Source organism: Geospiza fortis, unplaced genomic scaffold (assembly GCF_000277835.1).
Source record: "Geospiza fortis unplaced genomic scaffold, GeoFor_1.0 scaffold23, whole genome shotgun sequence".
Taxonomy (NCBI): domain Eukaryota; kingdom Metazoa; phylum Chordata; class Aves; order Passeriformes; family Thraupidae; genus Geospiza; species Geospiza fortis.
The window spans coordinates 2,071,989-2,096,980 of NW_005054303.1; the positions used below are offsets into that span (position 1 = coordinate 2,071,989).

Consider the following 24,992-nt stretch of genomic DNA (forward strand, 5'->3'; position numbering starts at 1 on the left):
ATTCCTGCTTCAAATCTGACTGCTTTGAGAGGCTTTATTTACCAGCCAGTCCATCAAAATGGTCTGCATCTCAAGAATTTAGCTTCTACTGTAGTACTCTGGCAATTGCATCACAAGCTTTACTTAAGTAAATGACATCCACTGCTTTTCACAGTCAACCACTTCATGACACCAGAGATAAAAATCCGTCGGTAAAACTTGGTTTCTACCAACCCTCTTTTATTTATGGGCCTAAAAACCATTGCCATGAGGACTTTGTCCATAGCATTCCACATGACTAGAGTTAAATTGACTGATCCACAGCTCCCTGGATCTTCTTCCTTGTCTTTTTTGTCTTCCTATCACTGAGAACCTCCTCTAATTACCATTCCCTTACAAAGTTGGTATCTGAGTAGCTCCCATCATGTCTGGTGGACTTTAGTTACTGTGGTTTTGTTTGTAAAGATGGCAACAGACTGCTACCACATAGGTGAATACTAGAACTGAAGATTTAACTACTGTTTTAACAGTTTGTTTATTTATTTTTAAAACTAGCTTGACAAGAGCAAAAATGCAAATTTACTACACATTTTGAAGCTGAATGTTTTCAGAGAATTTAATTAAACAAGAATCAACATCACTACATTTATTATCAGAGCTAGAACCTCTGGTAGGATAAAGATAAAGAAAGCAAATAATCCCTTCAAACCTCTGTGACCACTTCCCTTAGGAGAGAAGATTCTGTCAAGGTGCCTAAGAGGAAATGTGTATAATGCCCCACGCATCCATGTTGCAAAATGAACTAAGAAGCCTTTTGTTCAATGGTAAGTAAGAAGTGAATATACCTCTTACCTATTTATGTGTCCAATAGCAGTGTTAATAGTAACCCTTGGACTGTTCTCATCTGGCCTCAATACATAGGGTGGAAAGACATCATCATCATCAACAATGGGTTCAGTTTCAGTTTCACTGGCATCAAGAGATTTTGAGCATTTGTTTCGGAGGATCTTAACATTCCAAGAAAAGAACACGATGAGAGGTTTTTTCCTGAAAAAGTACTAAGATACACTTAAAAAACCCCAGGCCCACTCCTTTGACCTCATACCTTCTCAATTGCTTTGTATGTCTTAAGATCTTCTTCAAAACTTTTGATTTTGTCTGTATCTGCTAACATAATGTAATTGGAAATTGGTGCTCTAGCTCTTCCTTTTGACTGCACATAGGAACGGTACTCTGTGGGCAAATCAAAACGCACCACCAAGTTGCATTTTGGTATGTCAACACCCTCTTCTACAATACTAGTAGCAATAAGTAGGTTGGTCTCATGTGCTCGGAATTTTCTAAGAACCTGCAAAAGTAATGAAGATAAATTTTACAAGATGTGTTTCCATCATGAAATTCAACAAAAAGCAATTAAACCAAGATGAATGGCTCAAACACCCCCAAAATATGTCCAGACACGGAAATACAAAACTACTACAACGAATCTTTTCAGAAACATAACAAGACTATTTATCAGAACCAGCAGATTTCTAAGAATAAAATCAGGTATGTGGAATCACATGTGTCTAAGAAGCTACTATAACCCCTAAGAATGGAGAAGATCCCCCCTATTTACTTACAAGTTTTCAGTTGTGGTATTAATGAAAAAACAAATTATGCTTTCAGGACACCATCTTTTCCCAAATATTCCTGAGCCTGAAGCATCCTCAGGGGATAGAGCACATTCTAGAACTGGCACTTCTGATATTTATACTATATGTGAAACAATACTAAGGAAAAGTGTGGTGTCTGGAGCACAACCCAGGCAGGATGAGCTTTAAATAATGTAAACTTTAAATAAATTTTTTAACATTTTAACATTCAACAATTAATATTCCTGAGGCTGAAGCATCCTCAGGGGATAGAGCACATTCTAGAACTGGCACTTCTGATATTTACAATACTAAGGAAAAGTGTGGTATCTGGAGCACAACCCAGGCAGGATGAGCTTTAAATAATGTAAAATCAGGAGTTATTTTTTAACATTTTAACATTCAACAAAGGACCGAATTCATATTTAGAAAAGATAAATATTAAAATCAGCTAAACTACTGAAAATGTCAGTAAGCCTGACATTCTTTACATTCTTAACATACTATTATACTACCACAAACACAATGCAGAAAAATTAGAAAATGACTAGCTATAAACATGAATTTATATGAAGTCTTAATTTCTGTTTGTGTAATGTGACACAGCAGTGTCTGCAAACATACTTTTATTGTTTTACAAACAGCATCTGGATCTCCAATAAGTAAGCATATTTGTTAAAAAAAGCTATGAACTTCCAGTGACTGTGCCCCGGACTCTGCCTGTTGATTTGTTTTGTTTTCAAAGGCACACACACACACAAAGGGTACTGCCAGTTTAAATTTTTTTTCTTGAAGTTACCTCTTCCTGTTTTCTAAATTCTACTTCCATCTGCTTGTTACGAGGCTGGTTCTTGCCAATGCCATGTCCAGTTATAAAATTGCTACTGATGTAAGCCAGTTCTGGATCTTGCTTGCCAGCTTCTTTTATCAACCTAAAAATATTACACTTGTTTTTAGAAGTTACACAACCTACAAAATGGAGGAAAATCTATTATTTTAAGACCTATATTAAAAGGAAAAGTGGAAGCATGACAATTAAGTCATGTTAACACATAAATTGACCGCAGTCTTCTCAAAAACCACTGTAAGGTTACCACAAGTGAGACTGCATACAGAAACACAAGGAGAGCTCATGCATTTTGTGCTTCACAAACATTTCAGACCTATCATGCTAAAAGTCTATATTTTTAAACCAACCTATTACTCTTAAGACTCTCTGTTGTTAAAGCACTCTACTCAAAATTACTTTGTTCGTCTTTTTTTGTAGGTCCTAGCTGATTTTAGAAGAAAGACCTGTATCTGCTTCTTCAACAAAAGTATGTTACTTCAGAATAAGATGTTAACTTCTAGGTTAAAATGTAAGATTGAAATTCTACTTAATACTAGAATATCTATTCTGTTCAAGTATACCAGTGACAAAATGTTGACCTGTTTTTCTCAAGAGCGATGCTCAGCCTACACACTGACATGTTCACTACTTGTGAAATTAATCCAAATAGAGGATGTAATACAATTCTTTAAAAGGAGTAATTGACAGGGATGTGAGGAACTTTCATGATCTCACTTTATTTCCACTCAATTTATTCTTTATGTTATAGAAGCAGAAAAGGCTGGCTTCTGCAGTGATCTGATTTCACACAACATAAGGTAGAAGACTGCTCACCTAAATAATACATGAAATCTAAAAATGAGGCATTTATGGATTTAAAATCACAATTACAGTGTGCAATCAAAGTAAGTATGCTGAAGCATCATTAGTTGATCAGTTTTCAGGATGAACAGAATTTGGAATTACTCAACTGAAACAGGCTTGTGAACAGGAGAGCCAATAAAAATCAAGCTATTATATACAACAAATAATCCCTTGCATGTGTCACTATAACCATCCCACTATTATTCTGCTCAAAGCACATCCATCATGTCCATTACCAGGTGCTCCCCACAGCCACAGAACAGCCTGTCTCTCTACACCTCAAGCAGTAACTCAAGCCTTTCCCCAAAAAATCCCTAGCATTTCTGTCTCACACAGAGTAGATGGATGCTGTTCCAGTCCCCAGCTATAAGCCTACCATCTGCCCAGCAAGCTGCTGCCAAACCAGAGGGAAAATGCAAAGTTCTCCCTGCTCTTTCTACCCTTGGGAAACTACTCAAGTCTAGCGCCCTTTCCTAGTCCCCATTTTAAACAAAATTTATGGGAACATAAAACACCTTGAAGGTTTTCCTCCTTTGCAATCTGTTAAAACTGGAATGAACAGGGAGATAGGCAAGAGGACAGAAAACAGGCATACAACTTGCCATCCTTAGGGAAAAAGACTAGAAGGACCCTCTTGTGTGAAGTGCAAACTGTATTTGCAGTTACATTTCTGTATGCAGTCCAGGCTCTTGAGACAGACAGTCTAAGAAAGTATGGGTTAATAACTGGACAGAAATATATTTTTATTTCTTTTTCAACATGGCATTTCTGTGAGGTCATACAAATTGAGTACCTACTAAACATCTCAAACATTCTTACTTTAGTTTACTTGTATAGGAATGGACAATAAAAAGCACGTGAATAAACACTTCATCGCAAATCTTTGCCAAGTTTCTGAGAAACATATAGGACTCCAAACTTGTGACTAAAAAAAACTATTTGTGGTAGGTAACAGGTCGTGTTTTTCAAACAGATAACTTCTGCTTTTCAAACTTCTGCTTTCAAACCCTTCTCTTAAGGGAGCTAAGAGGCACTTACAATGCAAATGGAAGGGAACTGGGCTTTAGAAAATGTCTTCTATTTTGAAAACAAGCTTATAGGCACCAGAACTGAACTGTACGTATCAACTTAAACACTCAGCAAGACACTCCACCAAGTGCAATAATAAAGACAGAAAGTACAACTCATGCCATGAATTTTGCCCTTCTTTAGTCATCCTAGATTTCATAAAATGGTATTCTAAATATTACCATAATAACTGTGTTTTAAGAAAAATTATACTTCTGTTTTCACTCGGTTCCATTACTGGAAATAGATGTGATACATTAATTCAAACACTCATGACTTTCTCATTCAGTAGAGAGTCTTCCCCCTATACAAAACCTCGAAATCAAATGCACTCTGCTGAAGAAGGCCTACAGTGAGCTTCTCCACCAAAGGCTTCCAGTCTGATGGCCAATACAATATCAGGTGTTCTGAAATCAGGTGCTACATGAGGTAAAGGAGCATTTTGAGATTCTGGCAGCTAGCTTTCAGAAGGGGACAAAAAGTTACATATAGTTTTATATTTTGCTACCAATAACCTCTACTAAAGGTGCCTAAGGCTCAAAGATGGCAGAATTTGATCACCTATTTAATCTAGACTCTGTGTTCTGTCAGGCTCAACAGCAATTAGGATATTGTATAAATAACAGAATACAAGAATGAATGCACAGTGGAAAACCAGTATGATTTAAATCACATTCATAACTGAACAGAGAAGAAAAAAGTCTTCAGAATTCTGTTCATTCCCTATAGGGTAATGAAATACTCATTTCAGCTCAGCAAAAGACTGTTAATGTCATTTCTTCAGGACTTATTAATAGAATATGTTCATTATGCTGAACAGCTTGGTTTGCCTCATACTGCAGATTTATGCGAACATACTTAAAATACAAAAAAGGAAAAGATAAAAGTTGACAAAAGTTGACATAGACAAGTCTGCAGAACAAAGAATATGTTATGCACTTATTAACTTGAGCAAAAATGTACCAACAGAGGGGTCAGATTTAGAGGTATCCAGAATGCAATGAACACCTGGCACAGGACATTTGCTACACTATCAGAGAAACCTGAAAAAACCTGAAAACTAAAACCAGCATAGGTGAATCAATCATGTCATTCACAGTTTGTGGCAAATGGCTTTTAACAATTAAGTGCTATACATAACTAACATGTATCATATTCAAGAATAGGAACTGATAAAGAACTACAATATTGCCAGTTGGCAAATACTCCCACATTCATATTTTTCTTGGTAGAGACTTTAAGAAAGCACTCAGTGTTTGACTACGAAAGTGCTTTATAAACATCAACTGTGAAAGCAGTACTGGTAAATCTTGAGAGATATGTGTCCAAGGGTAAATTTGATTTTCTCTAGACTTGGATCATATAATATTGTGATTTAGTAGGGTAATGGTGAGATTTCCAGAAGTATTGAACTCAGTAGGCTAGAGAAGTTTTCAACATCCATTGAAAATATAAATCTAAAGACCAATTACAACAAATCAGTATATGCTTATTTTACAGTTTTAGTACAGTATTTAACAATTTGCCTTCTAAAAGGAATCAAAAACTCAGGTCTGAAACAAGTCCTTGAGTACAACTTTCAAAGACATACACTCTTCTCATATGCTTTAGAAATATTCTGTATGATCTCCTAAACCAACTTTATGAAGAGAGTTCTTAAAATACAAAGAAATTCCCTACATATATTCATGATATTAACATCCTGGCAGCTAAGTCTGCCTTTTTCCTTCAGAATATATATATTTTGTTTAATAAAAAGCTTTACCTATTTAGAACAACTGCTGTGTATCTTCTTTCCACAAAAATAATTCCACATAAAATATTAGTAAAGGGAGATGGGAAATTAGTCTCTGGCTTCTCTTTCTCCTCAATTTCTTCATCCTCATCATCATCTTCAGAATCACTCCAAGATACGTAATTATCCTGATTCCTATTGTTATACCATTCAACACTTTCAAACTGCTGCCGTTCATATGGTTTGTATTTGCGCAAGATTTCAAGCAGCTTTATTACTTTTGGGGTCACAAATTTCAGGTCAAGTGAGGCAGGCGAGAAGTGCTCTTCACAGAGTGCATGTATTTTCCTTAGGAAAGTGTCTGTAAACAATAAAAATTTCCTGTGCAGCTCCTCTTGTTCATGTTTGATATACTTCTGCAGCTCTCTCACCATCATCCCAGCTACCTTATCTGCACACCACGGTCCCAGAACAACCAACACAGCTCGACAGTCTGACAATATCTACAACAAATGAATTCAAGTATCAGTTCAAAAAGTACATTCATGAACTATTCATTTAAGACTATGGGCTTTTTTTCTCTTAAAGCACAGTCTTTGTAAGGATTATGGCAATTTTTCTACTTAAACAAAATGCAGAAGTCTGTTTTTCTTATTTAGATGACCTTGGGAAATTTGGTGTTTCTAATGCAGCAAGTTCCCCCCTCCCCCCACTTAAATTATTACCAATCAACTTCAAACTGTACATTTCCAAATCTGCAAAAAACCCCAAACCTAATCAAAATTTTGTCATTTTGTAGAACTGCAATTTGAAATTTATAATAAAAAGAAGAATGCTTTTTGAAGCAGCTAGATAAACAAAACAAAAATTCTTATCTTTACTACATAACACAGAACTAATAAACAGTTTACTGGGCATTTATACTTTATTTACTACTGACAGCTGGCAGGGTTTCAGAAATATATAACCAGAAATTTGCACAGTGGCCTTAAGGTAGCCTTAAGAAGTCTGGCCTAGGAAAAACAGAGCACAGTGGTTTGTACGTGTGGGTGGAATAGTAAAAAGAGAAAACCATATCCCATTCATAGAAAACAGAGTAGGCAGTAGAATACCATCATAATCTTATCTTATGAGAACTTGTTTCCTCCAGAAGAGTGAAGTTGTCAGACAATAAACTAGGAATTCAGAAATGGGGTACACAGATAACACTATTAAAAGGACTTATTGTTTGGATGCCCTATATTGTACCAGAAGAACTACAATGGTACCATAACAGGACACTGGTTCAGCTGCTGCTTTAATTTCTCTTCCTTCTTCCCTTCTGTGAGGAAATAAAGAACAGGCTATCATCCTCTTGATGCTATCCTATCCTCTGTGGAGTTTATTAGTCCTAAGACTTAAGGGCAAAACTATCTAGACTAGTTGTGACTGCAATACAGAGGTTTGATACTCTACACTGCCAAGACATAAAGCACCTCAGTCTGAAACTTGCTTCTTTTCTTAATACGGATGTCTCCATCTTCCAGAGAGCTCCTGGTTTTAAAACAAGCACAGAGGGTTACAAGCTTTAGATGCAGAGCAGTTAATCCACTCTTCTGGACTCGGCAAGTCATGAAGATTGCCTCCAGCCAGCATTCCTTATGTATTTTAGCCTATTATAGTTTAGCACAAAAGTAACCAGGACTTCAAATTCCCATGCACTGTGACAGGCTGCCTTATGTACCATCTTTCCTTCTGGCACAAATAATATTTTATAGACAGTGTCAGAGTCCTCACTTTCTGAGAATGCTAATGGAAACTGGAATATTTTGGGCTGAAGAAAGAAATACATTCTCCAAATTTCTAATGGACTATTACAGGAATAGCCACAGTAGTGACCCATTACTGACTTCTTGTTCAAAGACTTACATCCCTACATAGTTGTAATTTAGCAGGCAATTCCAAACCAGGAAGGCCAGGCAGGGTTAAAAAGGGTACCTGGGCCCCCCGTGCGAGAGGTCCCTGCTAAACACTCCACACCTTCTGGATCATCCTCTGCAAAAGGTCAGGACACCACACGGGCAAACACAGAGAAAGTCAAGCAAGACTTGAGATTCAAATTCTGTTCCAGCAAGGTGTGACACTAGTTCAACATTGTTCTAAGATAAATTACAGACACTGTACATCTCTGGCTGGAATTTTTACCTAAATTCTTCCTTTACCAACTTTTAATACAACAGGGAACAGTCTAAATTCTTCCTGAAGCCTTATTTCCTCTTATGTACTGAATGGTTCAAAGGTCATAGGAGACTGTGAAAATGTCAAATTCTTGACTTCAGAACTAAGGACCTAGAACATCAGGGTGTAGAATTGTTTTAATGCTTTAAGCAAATCTGAATCTCAAACTAAATGGAATTCTAATCAATGCCTGACATTGAAGCCCCACTTATTTATGGCAACAACTGCATGCTAATGAACACAAAAATCAGAAGTCTTTTTGCTTCAGATAATCAAGAATGGCTAGCTAAGGAGGTTTCAGTTATGTAACATACATGGCAAAGATAAACAGTAGTACGATTTCTATTCCCAGGTTTCTCAAATTTCTTGATATCCTTACCTGCTTAGAAATTAAGGTAGAATCTCTTTCTTTTGAATGTACAGATATGTTGCAGTCATTCAGAAAAGCAAGTGCTTCATCCAATTCCTTTAATAATCTTCCATACAACCCACTTTTGTCAGTATATGGTCCACAGTCTACAACAATCTCACATGGCTGAGAAGTATATCTTAATGAGGGCAAAGATCAAGTTAAACACAGCTTCTGAAAGCAGAGCTATTTCAGCTCTTCAGGTTATACAGCACACTCAACAGCAACATGACATGTATTCAAGAACATTTCTTTCCCCACCATGAATCAATAATTATTAAAAATTATACAGTTAAACACTTCAGAAAAACCTCCACCTCCCAAAATACTGACTAGATACTGTTCTAATACACTCCTAAAAAGAAGGCTAATCTTGCTATTCTCATTTCAAATACTGGAAAATTTAAGCAAATTCTAATTACTTCATCAATATCTTCATTTGTTTTTCAATAGTGCATTCTCTTGCTCTACAAAAGAAAACCAATCTACATAAAGTAAATTTATGTCTCTAAACACATTTACACAAGTAAAGTAATTATTCTTGAATGGCAGCAAGGGAAAATTCTTAAAAGGAAATGGTTCAGACAAGTTCAAAAAAATGCATTTAAAACATTTATGCATGGACAAAACACCTGTTCGATAACTTTTTAACATTTATTTGAAACTCAACAATACAGTACAGGTGGTAGGAGAAAACATGCTACATAGCAACCATTTCACCCTACTTTCCCCTACAACAAGCTGTTGCATTATCATCACCTTTAGTTTAAACAACACTCACAGGATTCTAGATTCTGTAACTCACTTGCTCTGTTATTTAAGTATTTATTACTTCCTCTCCCTCTATCTTTCATTAGCCTTTAAAACCCGGGCTATGCATTTGAAGGAAAGAAAAAAAAAAAAGGTAACTTCTCTTGCATTAAGAGCACATTGTACTGGGGATGCTGCCACATTTTCCTAAATAGTGACACTATGGCATACACTGGGCGTGAAACAGTTACACTCCACACAAAAGAGTGCATTTTAAAAGTTCAGAAGTATTTCATGAAATGTCAGGTTTTTAGCTTGGTGGTGTATTGAGGGTTTTTTTTTGTTGTTTTGGGTTGGGTTTTTTTGTTAGAGGATCTGTTCTGTTTTATCTTTTGTTTTGTTTTTTAACAAAAGAAAATCTCTCCCTACCAAGGCGAATCAGCCTTTATACTCAAAAGTCCTAAATGGAATATCAGCATCATATACACACAAACTTTTATAAAATTTAGGAGACTAAATACTGCTACTGGTTTACTCCTCTATCCAAAACGAAAATGCAAGCATCAATTTACCCACAATCATTTTAAAACACACCTGTCCAAGACCACCAAATCAGTTGCAGTTTCAGCATTGCTCTTCAAAATTTTCTCCAGTTTCTGGATCTTCTCCTCTAACTCAGCAGGATCACATTTCCCATTTAAAATGGAAGCTGTTAATCCCAAAATTCGAGGACATGATGGATAATCCTCACAGATCTGTGAAATAAAATCAAATTAAACTATTTACAAAAGGTATGCTGTTAATCTACCTGCAAATTTATGATGCTTAGGCTGGAAACTTTTATTTCAATAGCAGGTGTTGCAAACGGAACCAAACATTAAATTAACATTTTCTGTTCTACTGACTGGAAGTTAAACAGCCATCACATTTAAAGGTAAGTATTTACAACATGGAGAAATGGAAACAGTTAGCATTAAACAGAATACTCTTGTCATACCTACAATACATAACATAATACTTCCACACCATATAAAAAGGCACATACATTTGAAAAGAGATTTGGAAAGATACTTATTATGCAGGTATCTCTCACTTATAAGCCAAAAACAACATGAAGCCAATAATATTCTGGAAAGACTCCCAGTAACACCTTTAGAGATCAGCATTTTTAAAAATAATAAAAATTGATTAGCATATCTCATTCCCTAACTCAAATATTTCATTGATGAATTTTAAAAATTCCCCTAATTCAATAAATTTAGCTTCTCTGTTAAAGACAGATTTGTCTTTAGTCCCCATGGTAAAATACAGTAAATACATTATTCTTCTACCATACAGTATCACTGAAGTCTTAATACAGTAATTTCACAGTCCCAGGAACATGCTAACATTGGTTCTACTAATATCTTTTTTTGGTTTCCAATTCTCCAGCTCTCCCACTCACTTTTCTTCATCAACCAAGTATATTAAACATTCATGCAATAAATGCACCTTCATAATCTCACGGTATGGATGATCCTGGATTGCAAGATGGCACTCATCAAACACCAGAAGATTAATATTTGACAGGGATAAATACTCATTTCTCAAAACAGTCAAAGCAACATGACATGTCATAACCAGAACCTGGATTGAAAGGAAAAAAATGTCAGTACAAGAAAAGTACAAGCTATCAGAGGTCAGGTGAAGGAGGAATTGTTTTCTGCAGGTCTTGTGAGGCAGCATTGGCAAACACCAATGCCTATTGATACACCTACACCAGGTAAGGACAAGAGAGACTAAAATGTCCTCTACTGGAGAAAGCCATCTCTCTGAATGGAGGTGTATTTATGTATTTGTCTGTATCTCTACAGGCACATGCCTAGTTAAAAAATGAATACAACAGACAATCTCAACAGCAACCAGACCACACAGAACAGGTGTCATTAAATATTCCTAATAAATTAAGTTAGTGCCCTTATATGTGTCCCATCATCATGTCTCCAGCAAGAATAATAGTTCTTCATAAGCTCTTAACTATTTGCAGCTGTAACATAAGCAGGAAATTATCAGAATTCTTTTTAAAGAAAAACTTATTTCTTGTACACTAACACATAAAAATTGAGTTTGTTGCTAAAATTATGAAGTTTTTACACTCACTTTGAACTTCACTAAGTATAGTAACACTTTCTTCTGTCAGAGTTCCTCAGACATATTCCATAAAGAATCACCAGAAAGTAAACCCCCAAACCCTAACATTTAATAAAATTTTAATAGCATTTAAAGTACGGTATACACACTCAAAATTTCTTCTGCAAGTCAGGGCGATTGAAAACAAAGGACTTAGAGGATGGCTTTTTAAAAACAACCTGAAAACACCTACACATATTTGCCTCAAAATTAACATACAAATATTACCAATATGCTCGATTTCTTTTTAAAAAAGACTGAATGCATAATTGGAAGGAATCACTTTTGATCCAACCTAACTCTCTGTATGCTTTCCTTACAGTTTTTACTTAATACATTACCTGATGCTTAGAGAATTCCTGACTCCATTTCTCTTTTGTCCATGATTCAGTTATCTCCAAACTCGAATACTCTCCCACTTTAAGGTCTGAATGTGTCCTGACAGCTGACACTTGTTGAGCAACTTGATTCGCTTAAGAAAGAAAAAATAAATCTCATTTAAATAAAGGTATGCTCATACTTCAATTTATAAAATGTGTGTCATATAACCTAGCACCACATTTCATAATGTGTTCTTTAGCTTAGACTAATGTTACACCGTGTGTACATGGCAACTGCCTCTATGCAGAACCACATCAAGGAAACAGAGTGCTAACTAAATTGCACTTCAGATTCAATGTCTTAACTTTAAATTAGAAAACAGAACATGTTAGATATATATAAACAGATTACATTAAACAGACAATGAAACAAAAGATGAAATGCATCACATCCTTGCTGTTGAAGGCTTTACAAAGAAGTTTCTTCCAACTTTGCTTTCAAAGAACTTCTGTTACAGAATATTCCACGGAAGTAATAGCAGTGTGTTTAGGAACATTTCCCCTTACCCGAGTTGACCAAGAACACAGTTCTTTTTCCATTTTTGTTGAAATCTCCCCTGATCTGATAGGACAGTTCTTTAGTGAGTAGTACTGCAATAAAAGTCTTCCCTGAGCCAGTGTTTAAGCAGACTATTGTATTATGATCCAAAGCTGCTTCAAGCAGTTCAACCTAGGTTAAAAAATAAGAATGTCCTTACTTGCAGTAATGCAATAAAAAAGCTGACAAAAAATAACAGAAGTGATAAATAAACTATAGACAAGTACAAGTCAATAGTATCACTTGAAATCTGTCACATGCCATGTAATTAACAGGTCTCTTTCATAACAATGTGTTCTCACAATCCTTCAAAAATATTAACACACTATATATAGCTCAGCTTTTAAATCTAAAATCCTTCAGTACCACAATCTGCTCTCAGGTAGCTTTCTGAATGTACCTTTTCAATAGATGATTCTGCCACTACATACATGGTATGAAGAAAGAAACGACAGCTTTTAAATCCAATTGCACACATCAATTCAGCCCAATAAGCAAGCAGACTAGCTGAAGGTGATCCGAGTTTCTCAGTAATGCTAAAAAAATGCTTCTGGGCACCTATGCAGTGCAACGAGAACTGGTATTCTAGAACTCAGTTTTCCTTAAAGTGAAAAATCAGAGTATCCTGATGGGGTCTCTGACTTGAGAGGGCTGCTTTGACCAGGATGTGAACCAAAAATCAAAATCAGTATACCATGTGGAAGACAAAGTGAGAGATGGAAGGAGACATGATGTATGCACAGAATTGAGAGGCACAGTTTATTTGTCCCCAGCAGCATTCTGCAGAGAATGGCAGAACACTCAGCTGAAAAGCTGTTCTGCTCATTAGAGCAAACTTAGAAGAGGGAAGGGGGATATAACAAATGTCAAACAAAGCCAAACTAAAGAATTAGCTCCCAACAGGTGGAGCTGAAAGAGGCACATCCTGACAGTGTGCATCACAGCACATTCTCCACCTGCTCTTGTTCTTTTTCCATTAATTAACGGATTTAATTGTACTTTTCTTGATGTTACTGTATTAGTACTACCACTAGTACCTGATATTTTCTTGGCGTGTAAATGTTATCATGAATTGCTTCTTGTTGCCATGGTAGTCCAAAAAATGGACCCATTGGGGAGGAAGCAGGGGTCATGAGCTGCAGTCCTGCCATGCTGAGGGATTGCAAAGCAGGGCTTTTCATTCATTCATCCAGTGTTTCTTTCATTGCATTTTTGCTCCAGCACAGCCTACTATGAGAACAAAATGAAATGGTATTAGATACACTCACAATCTCAAGCAATACGACAAAATTTTTATCAAGAAAAGGATATTACTTGATTTTACTTACAGAAGTGTTTCTTCTCATACTATTTTCAGCAGAAGATGTTAATTTTAAATTTACAGGCACTTCTTCACTTGAAGATGTGTGCTTATCAAAGTACCCCAGAAATTCAAAAGGAGCTGTACTTTACAGGACAATGCTCATTACAGGCATTTGGATTTACATGCATAAATTTTAATATGAAGTTCCATTTATGGTCTGACAGAATTTAATTTTAAATTTAAGCTTTAAAAAGTAAAGCTGTCTTAGCTTTATTTCAGGAAAGAAAAACACTAAAATTTACAGCACAGGCACATGTATCAAATTTTCCATTTTTCTTTCCAACCAAAAAGGCCTTTGACAAATTAAAGGTTTAAATACACAGGAATTTTATTCTAATTGCTAGGACAAGAACAGAAACTACACAAGAATGTCAGTATTTTCAAATCATCAGATTCTGATTAGATTATCTTTTTAAGAACTGGCAGAAGCATTATAGATAACTGCTGATGACTCTGGTACAGACTAACAGAGAATGGAATCCTTACCAGGTTAACCACCAACTTCCATAAAACACTGTAATTCATAAACAAAGCATTCAGAACTTCATGACAACTGAGCACTGCAGAACACTTTCCCACTGAGGCTATGAAGTCCTCATCATCAGGGTGTGTTTGTGTGTGCTAAAAACATCTGCTATTTGTCAGGAATTATCAAGGTTACAACAAACAAGACTAAACAAAAAAATTGCCAAGTAAAACAAACAAACAAACCCCACAACATAAAAACCTTTAGCCTGGGAAAGTGATTATGGCCTGATGATATACAAAAATATTGCTGAAGTATACAGAAAAATACTATGTGAAATCTAAGAAATTTTGAATACTTCCTCCTTAAACTGGATACATACCCTGTTAAAAAACAGTATCTTCAAAAGTTAGTTTTCCTCAAAATTTCTACAAGCTCTATATTAATTTTAGCATCAGTATGGGTTGAGAAATGCATAAAATTGATGATGCATTACTATTTAATAATTCATTAAAAAGGCATGAGGAAAAGCTAATTTTCATTTTATTGCATTGAAATGTTCTTGCTTTTCTATACAAATAGGAAAGTTGCTAAAGTTTTGCAGACGTGCAGTAAGGAATAAAAATAAATAAGAGAAGTATAATACACTATCTGAGAGAGAACCAGTAATGGTTATCAGAAATAACTGAAGAGAGAGTAAAAAAAGAAAGCAGTACAAATAAATAAAAAATGGGACACTCACTAGATTTCCAGAGGTCCCTTCCAACCCTAGTAATTATGTAATTCTGTAATTAAGAGAAGTATTCATAACACTGTTGTTCTGTTATTTGTTAATATTTTTAAATTAAATATTATAATCTGGACCATGTCCAGACACTGATATTAAACTAGCATTAAATAATTATAGGAAGCCTTAAAAAAAGAGATTAAACTAATGACCTCACTTTCCATCTCAGGTAAACATTGTAAAATAAAGAGAAGGCAATACATTGAACTACATGATCACTCCTCCTTCAGTCAGAAGTAATTTCACTTTACAGTAAGTGGTCAGATAAAGCTTTGTCTCAATTCATTTAAGTGGCAGGGGAAGCCCTGATGGACAGTGTGGTTAAGCTGAAATAACATTATACACACAGTTCCATTGTAAAAACATATTTATCTTTTGTAGACAAACATCCAGTAGTAAATGCTACTTAGTGAAAAGGATACATGTAACTTCTTGAATTTAGGATCAGCAATAAACATACTTCCCCCTCCATCCAAAATGTTCCTCTTTAATATACAAAGTGTGTTGATACCACTAGAATATTGGCTGATATTTTTATTTGGGTGTCATCAAAACTGTCATAGTGAGAAGATGCTTTAAAATCCTAAAAACACTCAAAAGAACAAATAGGCATTTCCACAGGACATAGTAAAGAACATGCCTGACATTTGATGTTTTTTCAGTTGCTTTAGGATGATCTCCAAATTCATAGCAACCTTCTCATTTACTTTTTACTCCTGTAATGTAAGCTACCATTTGAGCCCAAGTATTTCAGATTACCTAAACAGTTAAAATGAATCAATATTGCTTTATTTAGCTGTAAATAAAGGAAAACAGTCTACACAAACCACAAAATCAGTATTATGTCATTATTCATTTCAGTTGTAATACAAAAAAAAGGCTCCTGTAGATTCTTAAATTGTTTCTATACATTCCAAAGAATGCATACAAGCACATGCAGGTTCTAACAATGCAACTATAGCAATAGTTTTATAAAGTGTTCTAATCTGGCACAACTAAAGATGTTTTGGTTCATTCTCTCCTTGGAACTAGTGGCTGTTCCTCCACTAGGACTCAAAAGCTTTGGCTCATAGGATACACCTGGCAGGAAAGATACAGTCATCATAGAATGGTTTAGGTGTTATACAGCTGCATGTAGCAATCTGATGATCCTTGACATTCTGATCTACTGAGCGCTCACACATCAAATGTACTTGATGTTTATCAGTATGTGACTGATAGATTAAATCAGTCACGTGGCAAGGACAGTAGCAAGACACAGAGTCTTCTGCAGACACCAGCAGAAAACATCAGAAGACACTGGGTACTACTAACTTTAGTGAAGCTTTTGTATGAACTGACAGCTTAGGTGCAGGAGAACAGGGGAGAAGGGAGAAAAAACAGGGAAAGGTGTCGTCCCCCCAACATTCCCTTCTCCAAGCTTACAGATGAAGCTCTCTTTAATATATCTAGCTCCTCTTTTTGTATTCCAGTGAGTGGAAGCATGAGTTGGTAACACAGACAAAAACATCCTTAGAATCATAGAATAGTTTGGGTTGAACCTTAAAGACCATACAGTTCAAACCCCTGCAGTGTTTGAAGAACACAAAGGTCTTTTGCGTGACTACAGTAAATCATGCTTCTCTACTTGCACAGAGTAACTGGTGAAAAACAACTAATGTTTGCTTTGTTTAAAATAAGACCTCACTGTTATAATAATTGCTAGAACGGACCAGGGAAAAAATATCCAAACATTTTCCATAGTAAAAGCTGAAGCTGATTCCTCAATCATTCTTGTACACAAGCCCAGCCACTTCAGTTATTTATAAATCACTTTGGATGAGCAGCTCCTCCTCTTTGTTTTCTGCTCCCTCTGTCATGTGTTTCTTTTTCAAATGATAAATACAACTTTTGGAACATATAAAATAGCTATATCACAATACCAGAAGGGAATTAAGGAGAGAAAACCAACCTTTTTTAAAAGGCTGCTAATAAGAAACAAGTACAGGATCCAATATTACAAGTAATTCACTTCTTTTGCTATGCACCTAGTAACAGTGATACCAGTTCAGCTACCCTGCTGTAAGAAGCAAGAGGATTTATGCTTACCTATGGCTCCAGCATTATCTGGAAAGATGTGAAACAACATATACTCTAAACTACTACTTAGGTTTCTGTGTACCAAAACAGCATTGTGTTGAAATCATACCTGGGCTGAGCTTGCATGAGTCACAACATATTTGAAAGAACATACAGAGATAGGGAATTTAAGCAAAGTCAGGTAAAAAGAAAAAGTTATCCACCCAAATCAATGTTTCTTTCTGCTATACTAAGATTTCCTAGTTCTGGTCCTCATTTCTATGATTTGTATTGGAAGTATATAACATCTGACAAGATCAACGTCAACATTATTATGGGAGTAAGCCAGAATAATGCAGTAACTGTATCATTCTAGAGTCTCTATTTCAATAGCAAGGAAAAAAATTAAGTTCTTCAATAAAAGAAAAGCAGAACAGGATCATCTAGAAATAAAAAGGGAAAGCGCACATCTACTTGAAGAACAGATTTTAAATTGAAAACATTTGAGATGCAAGCACATATGTTCAGAATCTATGGACAGAAAACTGAACATGAGCTAACTGAAACTAGCTAACAGTGAAGGATAACAAAAAGCCAAACTAGTCCTGCTCAGCCAGTGCTGGGTAATAAAGATACTTTTCAAGATGTTCCATCTTTGCTCACTGCATTATTTTGAAATCTGACAGAACAAGAAATTGTAAGAACTTGCTGAAGTTGAACTTGGAGCGAGAAACACCTGAAACAAATCATACTTCCCGTGCCTCTAGACTAGTTATGGAAGCTGGATAAGGCTCAAGCTTATTTGTTCTACTTAAATAATAGAGAAAGTTCTAGTTTCATGGCCACCAATCTTGACAGTTTTAAGAGCAGAATACACAACCTTATTTTAAAGCACATTTATGTGAACAGATCGTGAACTGCAGAGCCAAAATTAACCCCTTATTCCATCATTTAAAGAACTGTTTTTCAGAAAAATATACAATGTTGGAAATGAAGTCAACAACATACAATAGCATTTTTTCCAGTCTTCAATAAATCTGGAACTGTGGTGTAGACTTTTCAGTCACATGACTAAATCCAATTTGAAGCCATCCCCTGGCACACAAAAGGTTTCATTCAAGGTTTACTGCACTAGGGAATAGAAGCCAAACCAACCAGAGGCTTCACCTGCAATGAGACATCCTGGATCCAGTCATGCTTGGAGGCCAGTTTAAAACACTTATGGAATGGCACTGAGGTGCACAGAGAAGAGACTATTGTCCTGGGGATGCAACTTTCAAGTTTTTACCACCATTTGTGAGCATAGTTTGTGCTGTATTCACAACTTAATGATTATAAAATGATAATCATCTCCAATTAACAACAAAAATTTCTTACTGCCATTTGCAGTGTATTTAATTTGCTTTCTATACTGATTTGTAAATTTGTACCTAATATAATCCTTGTGATACAAACATTATTTCTGATGCTTTAGAATTTCATCTTTGTCCTGGAATCTCTAATTTATCCTCTAAAAACACCCTCAGCATCATCCAAAACAAGTTAGCCTCAAGAGGTAAAAATAATCCACTTACTCTAAACCACAATTTTAAAAAAGATATTAATAGAACCTTGCTGCTTGAAAAGTCTCTTACATGAACACTTGAACATAGAAACTGCATTCAGACTCTTCAAGTGCTACATGAAATATTAACTTGCTGAATGATCTAACACAGAGAATTCTTACTTGGGTAAAGAAGGACCAAATAAAAAGAAAAAAATGTAAAATACTACAAATACAAAATACAGAGAAGAAAATGAATATAAATGTTAATATACAAAATGTAAAATGTCACTAAGAATGTTCCATACCAACTTACACTGTAAGCATTCACAGGCAAGAACTGGTGAACTTGCAATATTTCTATGTTGTCTGGTTTCTAAGCTTTTTTTCAAAAGAAATGTACTTTTTAAAAGGATTTGACTTTTTCAGTGACAGCCCAGAAGAGCACATTACTTCTTCCAAAAAAGAAGCTTATTTTGTTAATATTACTCCTGCAACTTCAGTTCTCTTAAGAGAACTTGAAAATCCCAAACCAAGCATCCTCAGTTTTATATGCCAAAAAAAAAGCCCACAACTCAAATATCAAACAACTGTCAATATTACTCAGTAAGATGAATCAGGAATCTCTTTTGTATTGTGCTCTCTTTAACACAGAATGTATCTTATGAGACATTCTTTCTCTCTCATCCTTCAAAGATCTTTATCCCATGCATTGCCTAACAGCAATTTTTACATTTGGTCTTACAATATTCTTAAATGAAAAAAAAAAAACGAATGTATTTTAGATACGCTCCTTTCCAAGAAGGGAATGCATAGACACTTACAAAACTCAAATATAAGTATTCCTTTAAGGATCATCTCACTGGTTTCCCTAGCACAATCAGAAATATACTTTGTGAATATTCATTTTGACTGCAAGAATTCTATTTTTTCTATTCTTCTGATACATAACCAGTGACACATTGGTCTTTAATAGCCTACCAAGGCATACCAGCACAACAACAGCTGCTTTCTGTTGTCCAGGAAAAATTTCATTACAGAGCTTATTAAAACAAAAGTTAAATTGAGGCTCTACATTTGGATGAGCTGATTCTGAAGCACTTCTACAAGCAGTGCAACAGTTAACAGGTGAAATTCCTGGCAGACACCTCCTAAATGTCTGCTTGTAGGAGAGAAATTGAGTACAACATGACACTTAGCAGACTCAGAAAACCCCTTAAGTCCTTCATGAAGTGTTCAGTATGACCAAACCTGGACTTGGGGCAAAAGCCCAATGAACACTTTGTGTTGCGATCAGTCCACCTCAACCAACAGAGCCAGAAAGTCAGCATTCACATAGAAGTTGTGCTGCTGCACAAATGCAAAAGGATTATGCCAATATTTATCAGCATAACACACACAGGCTGCAGGGCATTTACATGTAAAGCAATACAATGTAAAAACAAAAATCAGTTTTGTAGCACATCTCTAGTGATACCAGCGCATGAGGCACTCAGAATAAACATTCAGAAAGGGGATGTTTTGGCTTGAAAGAATACAGTCCTGCAGCCAGATTCTGGAACAACTTTCATTTTTTAAAATGATGTGTACAAGGCCAGTGCAACAATGCTGACTATGCAGTTGCTTAATCAGCAGCGTAGAACCAGCGCTATGAAGACTCCTTTCACCTCCCCAACACAGATGACAAAAGATAAAACGTGAAGTATATGGATCTAAGATTCAAGGCAAGGTGAGCACAGCTGAACTAAACACATTTCTGTCTTCCCTATGTTATCAAAGCACATTTTTCTGCTTTGTAGTTTTAATGCTGCACTCATATTTCAAACTGAAGCATACTATTGAAACTAAGACCTTAATTTACCTGTCACATATTTTCCTTACCATTTACTTTCTATCTCCTATCTGGAACAACATATGAATTCAATTCTAATTCTAACCCCTTGTGCCAACTCTTTTTTTTTTAAACTGATCACATTTCACCAACACAACCGCACTGGAATATAAGATCCACAAGAAAAGCACACACACATCCTTATAAAAAACTGAATAGATTTCTAATCATATTCAGCTTCATAAGAAGTATCAGGGCAAGAATTTAATGCTAAACATCTAAGCTTCTACTAATAAAATGAAGTAGCTACTTTCATTTTTCTTTCCAAAGAAATTCAGTCAAGTTCTATAAACTCACATATGGAAGTTACTTTACTCTATGGTTCTGAAGCATCTTTAAATACAAACCAGGAGAACACAGGGCAGTGATACATCAAAATCTGCTTCTCCCATACCACAAAGCACAGTCTTACCGTTTTAATTTCCGCAGTCTCTGTGTTTATGCTTCCTGAACTGCATTTTGACATCATGATATCAGCTTGTAGAGTAATCACATAATTTGTAAGCCTTGACTATTAAAAAAAAATAAAAATAAACCTATGAACTATAAAAATTATTTGAAAAGGGAACTACAATAGCAAGATTAATTGTGGTTAATTCAGTTGCTTAAAAATATGTATATGTGTTGAGCCTACAACACAACTTGCTGACAGAAACAAACCACTAAGGTTCACTCTGAACATGAATTATTTTAGTTTACTATCAGAACTTAAAATTTAATAGATAATTAAGTTTAAATGTGCACATACTTCCCCAGTCCTATTTCCAGGTTACTTTCATTAATTACTAGCTCCTGTGAAAAATACATGAGTAGAGTGATACCATTTTGCTATGTTTGTATAATTGTACTGCTTTTTCCATCCACATGTATTTTCACTTTGAGTTAAGACATTAAAAAAATCAGAGTTCAAGCTTCTTTAAAATGCTTCCATTTAAAACTGGAAGAAATACAGTCAACTCATGAAAAAGCAGCAACCATTTCTCTTGGTGTACACCAGTCTTTTTAGTAAAAGAAAAAATACTGTGCACTTAAGATGGTGATTTAACCATAGAAGTAAAATTCAGAAAGATTCAGAAAGACAAATTCAGAAAGACAAATTCATGACAGTGAATTTCTAGATATATTAGCCAAACACAAATATTATATATTTATACTGAACATATTATATATATATACACATATGTAAAACTAGAATTTAAAGCAAAAATAGCATATTTCAGCAGATCTAGAGTGTTCTTAAAGCTAAAAATTTAAAGAAATTGCACAATACATACACCTGAAAGTGTGAGTTTTGCCAGACCTAAAGAGAGATTGTGAAGCCAAATTTTTTAAAATCAACACTGAAAACTTAAACACAAAATGGATCTTGATGAAAATTTCTCCTCCAAGCAATTCCATAAAGTTAACAAAGAGGACACTCCCAAGATTAGTTCAGCATGTTCATTTTTACCTCAAACGCTGATGCTGAGATTTTCCAGAGTCTCCAATCCTGTAATTTTGTTTCACCCTAGGTAACCTAAAAGGTAACATAAAGAGAGAGCGTTTTACCATGAACTGTCATTAAAATCAACTGTGCCATGTGGTAGTCTGCTTTCTTGCATCTTAATATTTAGGTCTGTAGCAAGAGCACATGGTCCTTCAAAATCTAATTATCATATGCCCCTTTCTAGCCAGGGATACAGTCTGTGTCTGAAAGATCAGCCTTAAGTGCTCAGGAGATATCTGCATGTTTTGTTTTATCTGCTGAAGTAATTGCTAGCTAAGGCCAATTAGATTCACACTTTTCACCCCCGTGCTCCATGCATGTTTCACCTAACACAGTAGGGAAATCCAGAAGAAAATTATTATTCAACACATTTAAGAGAGACATCTGAAAGAATATATGTTTTTCCAGAAAACAAAGTAAACAGCTATTATTTTATTTTACAAGAATACAAAAGGAATGCAGCACCAAAAATCTGATGGATACTGCATTCATGTACAAAACAGACTGACAAAAAATGAATTCCCTGGGCTACATTTAAAATTTGTGCTTGCAGCATACATAAATATAACTTTTCAGCAAAAAATACAGCAAATTGCTTCTAAGATGTAGTAAGTAGAACTTAGATTTATTATAGCATGTTCCTGTTATGTCTAGGTTATTCATTTATTGACTGCCTCTAAACATGAACCAGAATATACATATTCCACTGAACCAGAAAATAACCTAACAACAGAAAACTGCCACATTCACGGTAAAAATATAGAAATATACTCCACTCTCTATATATCTGCAAGAAAAGCTGAAGGGAACAATGCAGCATTTGGACACCCCAACAAAAAGCAAACACGAACAGAAAGAAAGGTTCAACCCTTGTCAGTAAAGCTACTGCCGCATGTGTGGCTTAACAGAGCAAATTTACTTTACTGCCAAATCGCAGACGGCAAACACAAAACACAGAGACCAGCAGGTAAGATCTGAGAACCAGAAAAGAATATAAATCTCATTCTCCACCCGCACAACCGCTTCCTTCGGCACACGGAAGCCAAAGACCTGGGCTCCAACCAATGGATCGGCGGGCAGGAGTTCCAGCAGGCGTTTGAATGCCAACCTAAAACCAGACAGGCCACATTCCTGGGATGCAGTCAAGGTCTAGCACAAAACAGCCGCGTCTATCACATTAACATCTCAATGGCGCTGCTGGACCCCCCCAGACAAAGCCGGGTGCGATCCTTCCCCGGCGGGCCACGGGCACCTGCCCCAGGGACTTTTACTATATGCAATTCTATATTATTATAACATAGAATTACTATATAATATATATTAATAATATATTATATGTATAATGTTTTATCTATAATTTTTATAATATATAAATTATATATATACACATACATATATATACATACATATATGTGTGTGTTTAATTTTGCTCTATAGTTTCTGGGAATCTTGTTAAAAAAAAGCAAAAAACACAAAAAGGAAAAATTAGTGACATTTTAGACACCTAATTTTTAGCAATGTCAATGTCTTCTGTGAAATAGCAAGGCTTCCCATTTTTTATATGTCATCTTTTATTTTAAGAGCTCAACATTCACGTATTTTATCAACAGGTAGAAGGAAAGAGTTCTAAGATAAGCAGACACTCCTCTGAAACACACCACAAACATAAATACTCAAAGCATTAACATTAAAAAAAAATCAGTTCCTATAAAGACATCAAGAGAAGCATCCAAGAAGTGACACAGCAGGCACTTGTGCAAATCTCCAGTGCTCTAGAAAACTGCAAGCAACCACAAGTTACGTCTGCAAATCTCAGCCAAGATATTCAAGTAATTTGGCTATTTCCTACTGGAACACTACTAATGCAAAAACCAAGTATCCAAAAATATCAGAGAATACAGAATATATCAACAGGTTTTATTCTTATTTCATGGGTTGTAATTCAGTCCTTGAAAATAATCACATTCATATGATACCTAACTTGCTATTAAAAAAGGATGGTCAGAAAAAGGATAACTGAAGTTTACAGGGCAACACTTGCTGTCACTCATAAGCAACAGGCTGAATCTGAAAGACTATCCATGGTCTTGCTCTTCAACATCTTTCACAATTTGAAATTAAACAACTAGTACCATGAGCAATTAAGTCATTATGGAGACTGTTAACAACTTGAAAATGAAGTTATTTTGTAGTTAGTTCTATGCAACTGGACTCTTAAAATCACATGGTTTATTTAGTGAATAATTCTTAGGCAAATACAACTGAATTCCAGCAGGAACAAAGTCCTGCATGATCTTTAGGGGGTAAGATAAAAACTTCATTTATTAATAAGGAGAAAAAGTACAGCTGGGCTAGCATCCTGCCTCTATAATCACAGTTGGTTGCTGAGGGTAGGGGGAAGGGGTGACTACAGAACAGGACTTATCCTTTTCTTCCTTTTGTTATTCCAGCAACTTAATATTTCAACTATTTTTCTTTGATTTATTATGGTACAAAAAATAAAGTTACATCAGAAACCATTGTACAAACTCCCTACTGCCTCAGATTAATTTGAAAGCAAAATATTCTTTGACATCCAAGGACCTAGGCCTTCATGGAAGTCAGGAAAAAATTATATTCAGGACGCACACCTCTCTAAATATAAAAAAATCTGAACTATACAAACACACTGAAACACATTTATTAGTTTTAACAGCAATTAGAATTAAATTATGCCACATATTTGAGGGGTTTTTGCTGCACTGGAAAATTGCAGCTTGATGTGTAGATTCTAATTTATGGGTAACTATAATATCAGTATCACAAGTAGGGATAACTGACCAGATC

The 24,992-nt window shown here is 35.4% G+C and overlaps 1 protein-coding gene across 2 annotated transcripts in view; it reads right to left on the minus strand.

Annotated features, from left to right (window-relative positions):
• Nucleotides 1-22,557, minus strand: part of DICER1 (dicer 1, ribonuclease III) — a 47,356-nt gene extending 24,799 nt beyond the window's left edge. The window contains exons 1-12 of one of the 2 annotated variants that reach the window (XM_031066320.1): nt 22,131-22,557; nt 21,093-21,191; nt 13,610-13,799; nt 12,542-12,704; nt 11,996-12,126; nt 10,977-11,111; nt 10,080-10,240; nt 8,706-8,874; nt 6,140-6,612; nt 2,413-2,545; nt 1,085-1,327; nt 832-986 (exon numbers count right to left, since the gene is read on the minus strand). In XM_031066320.1, the coding sequence (XP_030922180.1) occupies nt 832-986; nt 1,085-1,327; nt 2,413-2,545; nt 6,140-6,612; nt 8,706-8,874; nt 10,080-10,240; nt 10,977-11,111; nt 11,996-12,126; nt 12,542-12,704; nt 13,610-13,753 (1,907 nt within the window). In that variant the 5' untranslated portion in view covers nt 13,754-13,799; nt 21,093-21,191; nt 22,131-22,557. Of the gene's footprint in view, nt 1-831; nt 987-1,084; nt 1,328-2,412; nt 2,546-6,139; nt 6,613-8,705; nt 8,875-10,079; nt 10,241-10,976; nt 11,112-11,995; nt 12,127-12,541; nt 12,705-13,609; nt 13,803-21,092; nt 21,192-22,130 lie in introns of both variants that reach the window. The other variant, XM_005417864.2, reaches the window with a different exon arrangement.
• Nucleotides 22,558-24,992: the final 2,435 nt, after the last annotated feature.